Source organism: Oxyura jamaicensis, assembly GCF_011077185.1.
Source record: "Oxyura jamaicensis isolate SHBP4307 breed ruddy duck chromosome 28 unlocalized genomic scaffold, BPBGC_Ojam_1.0 oxy28_random_OJ72831, whole genome shotgun sequence".
NCBI lineage: Eukaryota > Metazoa > Chordata > Aves > Anseriformes > Anatidae > Oxyura > Oxyura jamaicensis.
This window is the reverse complement of record NW_023304885.1, coordinates 1-7,528: the sequence shown is the minus strand read 5'-3', so window position 1 is coordinate 7,528 and position 7,528 is coordinate 1. Positions and strand designations below refer to the sequence as shown.

Below are 7,528 nucleotides of genomic sequence, written 5' to 3'. Positions count from 1 at the left end.
CATGGCACAGCTTGGCTTGGCACGGCATGGCACAGTGCAGCACGGCATGGCACGGCACAGCATGGCACAGCTTGGCTTGGCACGGCATGGCACAGTGCAGCACGGCACGGCATGGCATGGCACAGCACGGCACAGCACGGAGCAGTGCAGCACGGCATGGCACGGCACGGCATGGCATGGCACAGTGCAGCACGGCATGAAACGGCACAGCACAGCACGGCACAGCTTGGCTTGGCACGGCACAGCATGGCACAGTGCAGCACGGCATGGCATGGCACAGCACGGCATGGTGCGGCACGGCACACTACAGGGTACCGTGGCACGGCACAGCATGGCTCAGTGCAGTGCAGCGCAGCATTGCATGGCATGGCACGGCACAGCACGGCATGACACTTTACAGTGTCACATAGGCTGGCACGGCACAGTGTGGCACAGCAGTGTGCAGTGTGGCACGGCATGGCACGGCATGGCATGGCACGGCATGGCATGGCATGACACTTTACAGTGTCACATAGCATGGCACGGCACAGTGCGGTGCAGCACGGCACAGGACGGGTTGCGTGGCACAGCACAGCACTGCATGGCACGGCACAGCGTGGCACAGCAGTGTGCAGCGTGGCACGGCACGGCATGGCACGGCATGGTACAGCATGGCACGGCATGGCACGGCACGTTGCAGTGCAGGGAGATGGAACATGGCACAGAACGGGTTGCACGGCACGGTTCGGCACAGCGCAGCACGGCACGGCACGGCACACCATGGCACGTTGTTGTGCAGCACGGCACGGCCCAGGATGGGCTGGCACGGCACGGCACGGCTCAGGGTGGCCCGGCCGTGCGCCAGGTCCCGTCCCCACTCACACAGCCCCTTGGAGACCAGCGTCAGCCTCCGCGGTGACAGCGCGGGCATGCGGGGCTTCACCAGGTCCTCCACGGTGACGGCGGCCATGGCGTTGATGCTGGTGGAGGCTGTGCTGGGGGGGGGGGGGGCAGCGCTCAGCCCCACACCGTGCCGGGGGAGGGGGGGCAGTACCGGGGCCACCCCTTCCGTGGGGACACCGCGGTCCCCAGGCAGCCTCACCTCAGGGTCCCACTGTAGGCGCAGGCCAAGAACAGCCCCGGCACCCCCGGGGACGTCTGGAAGATGTCGAGGACCAGGTAGGGCATGTACTGGGGGGCACAGGCGTGTCGGGGGGCAGGCGGGACCCCAAGTCCTCGCCCACCCCTGCTGCTGTCCCCATCCTGGTCCCCTCCCCGGTCCCCTTCCCGCCTGGCTGCCCTCAGCCGGGCGCTCGAGAGGCCGGATCCGGAGCGATCGTACCTGGTCCGGGGCCGAGATGTATCCGGCCAGGAGGGGGTCGCAGTCCTTGTAGAGCGCAAACATCACAAGGCCACAGGCCACCGCGCTGGAGACGATGCAGAAGAGCCCCACTTGATTGACCAGCAGCGCTCTGCGGGCACGGCGAGAGATCACAGCACGGCCCCGCGGGGCTGGGGGGGGGGCGGGCAGGACCCGGGCAGGGTGGGGGGCAGGATCCGGGCAGGGGCCATGCAAGGGTGCGGGGTCTGTGCGGGGTCCTTGCAGGAGCCCAGGACCCACGCGGGGTCCATGCAAGGGCGCAGGGGCCGCGTGGAGGTGCAGGATCTGTGCACGGGTTCCCCCCCGCCCCAACCACAGCCCCTCTCACCCCCCCCCCTCCCCATCCCCGCACCGCCCCAAGCCGGGGGCCGGACCCCGCAGCCCCCAGCCTCACATCCTCGCCTCCCTCTCGCTCCTGCAGGCCACGTAGCGCTGGACCTGCGCCTGGTTCACGCCGTACATGGAGAGCCAGAGCAGCGTGCCGCCCAGCACGAAGCTCCAGAAGCTGTAGCGGCTCCGCGGGTCGGGGTTGAAGCTGGGCACAGCAGCGGGGGACGAGGGTGAGCCGGGGCAGCCCGGGCACCCCAGCACCCGGGGCAGGAGGGAGGTGGGGGATGCGGGGGGAACGCGGGGACTCACTCGCCGAAGTTCACCCTGGAGCCATTGGCGGCGATGGCCAGGACCCTGGCGGGGCCCCCCGCCAGCAGCAGCCCCCGGATGATGACGGCGAGGAAGCCGGAGAGCATCACGAAGACCTGGAAGACGTCCGTCCAGATGACAGCCTTCATCCCGCCCTGCGCCCGAGGGACACCCGGTGAGCGCCGGCACCCAGGACCCCCAGGGACCCCCCGGGACCCCCGCTCCACGCTCACGATGGTGGTGTAGAAGGTGCAGATGGCTCCGGTGGAGAGCAGCGACGCCCAGATGTCCAAGCCGGTCACTAAAGGAGAAACGAGGGTGCTGAGCAGCAGGAAAAAATTGGGGTGGGAAGGGGCTGAGCTGTCCCCCCGTGGGGACAGGGACACGTGGATGCTGTCCCCATGTCCCCGCCGTACCTTGGTTGAGGATCAGGGCGGGGGCGTAGATGACGATCCCCGTGTACAGCACCTGTGGGGATGAGGGGGGTCAGGGCCAGCACCCCATCCTGCGCCAGTGCCGGCTGTGCCCGCGGGGCCGGGGACGCGGCGTGCCGGTGCCGCCCAGGCGCAGCGTGCGGGCGCTGGGAAAACACTCGGCTTTCCATTCCAAACAGGCTCCCCGCGGGGCTGCGCTCGCTTTGAGCCGCAGAAAACACGAGCACGGGAACGAGGGGGCTCCAGGGGCCAAAAGAACCGTGAGCACGGCTGCGACCCCGCATCCCCGTGTCCCCCCCGTGTCCCCCCCTCCCTGTGTCCCCCACCCTGGTCCCCCCGGGGACGCACCGTGGCCGTTATGTACTGCACGGTGCCGCAGAGCCGCACGCGCCTGCTGAAGCGCCGCTCCAGGTACTGGGGACGAGGACAGGGACCGTGTCGGGGCCGCCCGCCAGGTCCCAACCGCCGGCAGGACGCGGCCCCCGGCCCCCACCTCGTAGGTGCTGGTGAGCCCCAGGCGGTAGAAGACGGGCAGGAAGAGGTGGGCGGTGAGCAGGGTGTTGAGCAGCTGCCCCAGGCACATCCAGAGGAACTTGGAGCCGTAGCGGTACGCCTCGGCCGGCACCCCCAGCACCTGGACGGCTGACATGAAGCTGGCCGAGAGCGAGAGCCCCACCGGCACCGCCGCCATCCGCCGGCCGCCCGTGAAGAAATCCTCCGAGGTCTTCTGGCCGCCCTTGGAGAGGCCGTGGAAGAGCCCGATGCCCGTGGACACCAGCAGCATCAGCCCGAAGACCCCGTAGTCCCAGAGGCTGAAGGTGAGGGGCTCCGGCACCCACACCTCCAGGCTCTCCGGCGGGGCCAGCGTGGTGGCTTCGGGGGGGGGGGGGGACAGACGGCCCCCGCCAGGCACCTGCAGGCACACGGGGACACAGAGCGAGGACGGGGACACGTGGCCGGGATGGGGCACGGCGGTCCTGGTGCGTTCAGGAGCAGCAAAACTGCAGCGGGAGAAAACTTGGTGCGGTTATCGAGGCTCAACACAAGCGGGAAGCACAACGTCGCCGCGGCCCCGACCCCGTCCCCATCCCGGCGAGGGCTGCACCAAGGGGACAGCCCCAAAATCAGCAAGGAGAGCACCCCAAATACCTCGGGAGTCAGGGCAGGCACTCTCTGGTCCGGAGCGAGTCGGCCGCGCGTCCTGCGCCCGAAGGACGCGGCCGGGACGGAGCAATCCCCCAAACCCAGCGCAAACAGGAGGAGGGGCTTTGCCTGAGCACCAGTTATCTCCAGACGGGGACAAAACAAAGCCAAGCTAAACCTTTACCCAGCAAAAGCACCTTCCTCGCCGGCAGCTCCCCCAAGGACTTGGCCAGGATCCGGCCGGCGCAGGGCTGAGCGCTGAGGCTGCTGCGGGCTCGGCGGGCGCTGCTGTGCCGGAGGGGCGAGGGGCTGGCCACGGGGCCAGGCAGGAGGCAGGATTAGGCACCGGGGAGGGACGTGGAGCCGGCGGGGGCCGTGGCGATAACCCCTTCCCTGCCACCCACCCAGGTCCCGTGGCGTGCAGGATCCGGCCCCGAGTCCAAGGCCAAGCGCTGGTGGCCTGAGCGTGGAGACCGTGGGGTGGCTCTGCCCACTGGGGTGCGGGGACACCGCGTCTGGCCCAGCTTCCTCGTTCCCAGGCACAAGCACTGCTTTGTCCCATCCCGGACAGGTTGTCCCCGCGCCTGAAACAGTGGGGCTGTGACCCAGGAAGAGCCCCAGCCTTGGGGACAGAGCCAGGACCAGGCAACGTCCCCTCCAAGGAGCGGCTCGGTGCCACCGCGGGGCAGTTCCTCGTGCCCTGGCACGGCGCAGGGTCCCTGGTCCCCAGGGTCTGGCTGCAGTGACAAAGCATCCCTGGTGGCCTCGTCCCCAAGGGGCAGGACCCCACTCCCTGCCGTGCTTTTTGAGCAGCAGAAAGGGGAAAAACCCAACGCAGGGCGGCTGCTGGATCCCCCCCACATCCGCCGGCGGTTACGTGCGGAGCCGCACGGCCCCGGGGCTGGGCACCTGGGGTCCTGTGGGCATACAGCTCCCAGCCATGGGGGGCTGAGCCCACCCTGGGGGGCTGCGAACAGGGCAGGGGGAGCGCAGGGTGCATGGGGACAGCACCTCGGTCGGGGGGCAGCATGAGGGGCAGGATGCTCAGCACCCATCCCAGCGGCACCACGGCGCCGGGTGGGATCAGCGGGGTGCCTCCGGCCAAGCCGGGTGCCCCTCTTCTGCCCCTGGGCTCCTTGGAGGCCCCCCCACCCCTCTCCCCCTCTCTCGTCAGGAAGTCCCTGGCTGCTCAGAGTCGCTGTGGGCAGGAAGGAAGTCACCAAGGGGACTTTTTGACGCTCTCTCTTTGCTCGCAGCCACCTACGCAGCCCAGAAACCCCAGCCCTGCCCGGTCCTGGGGCCGGAACACGCAGCACCAGCGAGGCCACCGGGACGGTGCAGGTACCTCGGGGCACCGGGATGGCACGGGGGGGTTATTGGGGTCTGGGCACCCCACCTGGGCACGGGGATGGAGCCGCATCCTCCTCACGGTGGCCCACACCTGGGGGTGAGCGCCCACCCCGGGGCTGAGCGATGCGGAGCGGCTGTGGCAAGGGCTGGGGCCGTCCGCACGCCCTAAAGCAAAACATCTGCCTGCCTCAGTTTCCCCACCTGCACCCCAAGCGCAGGGCGGCGGGCAGCTGGTCCCAGCCCTAGGGATGCTGCGGGGTTTAACCCCAGGGAGAGAAGGATCCCAAAGGTCTCATCGGGGACCCCCTGTCCTCGCAGCGCCTGCCATGGCCCCGCTGGGCGAGGAGACCCCGCTGATCGGGGAGCGCTCGTGCAGCCTCTCCTCCACCGAGCCCGGCACGCTGCAGGTGTACCTCTACCACCGGGCGCCCACCCCCCGCGCCCCCCCCGACTCCGCCGGCGTCCTCACCTTCACCTTCGGCGAGTACACGGCCGAGGAGCTGTGCGTCCACGCCGCCAAAGCCTGCGGTGAGCACCGGCCCCGTGCCTGCTGGCCAGGCACCGTCCCCGGGTGGTCATGGCCCCGGGGACAGCTCCTCTCTGCCCGTCCCCAGGCGTGCTGCCCGTCTGCCACCCGCTCTTCGCCCTGGCCACCGAGGACCTGAGCTGCTGGTACCCCCCCAACCACCTCTTCACCGTCGAGGATGCCCGCAGCCAGGTCGTGGTGTACAGGATCAGGTACGGGCTGCGGGGACGCGGCCCCTGGGGACTCTCTGGTGGCTGATAGGGGCTGTGCCGCAGGGGACGTGGCCCTGAGCCTTGCCCGTCGCCCCCACCAGGTTCTTCTTCCCCAACTGGTGCGGACTGGGGCAGTCGCACCGCTTCCAGCTGCTGAGTGACCGGGCCAGCCCCGTGCTGGACTACCCCGTCATCGATTACCTGTTTGCCCAGGTGAGCCCGCGCCGGCGTCCCCGTCCCCCACCCAGAGCCAGAGCCTGGGGCAGGATGTGACACCCGGGCATGGAGCTGGGCAGCCCTGCACAATGGGGGGGGGGGGGTCAGCAGGGGACACGTTGGTGCTCCCTTTAGCTGCGGGGGGGGGGCACACACGTTACCTGCCACAGCCTCGTGCGCGGCCCGGGGGTCTCGGGGCGCATCGGAGCTGTGCTGGCTGCAGCCCCCGGTGCGTGGCCGGGGCTGGCAGGGAGCAGGGGGCTCTCCGGGGGGGCCCCCACCGAGCTGCTGCCGCATCCCCAGTCCCGCAGCGACTTCATCGGGGGCCGCGTGGAGGTGGCGCTGAGCCTGCCGAGGCAGGAGCAGTGCCTGAGCCTGGCCGTGCTGGACATGCTGCGCATCGCCAAGGAGAAGCGGCAGAGCCCCGACGAGGTCTTCAGCTGCGTCAGGTGAGCGGGGACCACGGGGGCTGGGCAGGGTCCGGGGACTGGGGGTTACCCTGACCTCCCCCATCATCTCCCCCTCCCCTCCCCAGCTACAAGTCGTGCATCCCCGAGCCGCTGCGGTGCCAGATCCAGCAGCACAGCTTCCTCACCCGCAAGCGCATCCGCCGCCGCTTCAGCAAGTCCCTGCGCAGGATCGGGGGGTGCCAGGCGGACGGGCGCCACCTGAAGCTCAAATACCTGCTGGACCTGGAGCGGCTGCAGCGGCGCTGGGCCGAGGAGAGCTTCGCCGTGCGCGGCCCCGACGCCAACATCACCATCCACGTGGCCGGCGAGAACGGCGTCTCCTGGAGCTGCGGCAGCTCCGAGGTGCCGGGGATGGGGTTTTTTTTTTGGGGGGGGGGGGGGGCGAAGCTGGGGGGGGGGCGGGGGGGGGCGTCTGGTTATAGGGTGAGGGGGGACGCAGAGGGCAGCCCCCGCCGGTGTCCCCGCAGAGCCGCCAGCACTTTTGTGACTTCCCCGACATCGCCGACGTCAGCATCAAGCAGGCGAGCCGGGACGGCAGCCCCGTGGAGAACCGCATCGTCACCCTCACCAAGACGGACAACAGGGTGCTGGTGAGCCGGGGAGGGGGCACGGGGGGGGGACAACGACACGGGGGAGGGTTTTGGAGGCGGGGGGGGCACTCACCTTCCCCCTGCCCTAGGAGGTGGAGTTCCCCACGCTGCGGGAAGCTCGCTCCTTCGTGGCGCTCATCGACGGCTACTACCGCCTGACGGCGGACGCCCACCACTACTTCTGCAAGGAGGTGGCCCCCCCCCGCCTGCTGGAGGACGTGGAGAACCAGTGCCACGGGCCCATCAGGTGGGTGCTGCCCCCCCCCCCCCCGGACCCACCAGCGATGGGGCTCAAAGAGGGAGGGAATTATTTAGGGGGCAGGCACGAGGCTGGCGGGCACCGCTCCGCGTCCTGGGGGATGCTCGGGTGCCCACCAGGCTTGGGGTGTGTCATGGGGGGGGGACACGACAGCTCCTGGGGTTGGGGGGGGGGGACACACATCCCTGGCAGCACCCCCCCGCTGTTCGCAGCTCCGAGTTCGCCGTGCACAAGCTGAAGGCAGCGGGGGGCCGCCCGGGGCTGTTCCTGCTGCGCCGCAGCCCCCAGGACTTCGACAGCTACCTGCTGACGGTGTGCGCTGAGGTGAG

General features: G+C 70.0%; 2 protein-coding genes across 2 annotated transcripts; one reads left to right on the top strand and one right to left on the bottom strand.

Annotated features, from left to right (window-relative positions):
- Window positions 1–758: 758 nt before the first annotated feature.
- On the bottom strand, window positions 759–4,518 carry SLC5A5 (solute carrier family 5 member 5; the record flags this gene model as incomplete). The annotated part of the gene is made up of 10 exons (XM_035313169.1): window positions 4,506–4,518; window positions 2,927–3,450; window positions 2,782–2,847; window positions 2,416–2,467; window positions 2,233–2,300; window positions 2,000–2,154; window positions 1,755–1,895; window positions 1,322–1,451; window positions 1,082–1,170; window positions 759–974 (listed from the first exon to the last, which is right to left on the bottom strand). Coding segments are annotated over exons 1-10 (1,454 nt in total), but the record flags the coding sequence as incomplete, so codon positions are not given.
- A 307-nt stretch (window positions 4,519–4,825) lies between these two features.
- On the top strand, window positions 4,826–7,521 carry LOC118158500 (tyrosine-protein kinase JAK3-like; the record flags this gene model as incomplete). The annotated part of the gene is made up of 9 exons (XM_035313168.1): window positions 4,826–4,917; window positions 5,245–5,454; window positions 5,541–5,664; window positions 5,766–5,877; window positions 6,184–6,329; window positions 6,416–6,692; window positions 6,818–6,940; window positions 7,030–7,187; window positions 7,412–7,521. Coding segments are annotated over exons 2-9 (1,252 nt in total), but the record flags the coding sequence as incomplete, so codon positions are not given.
- Window positions 7,522–7,528: the final 7 nt, after the last annotated feature.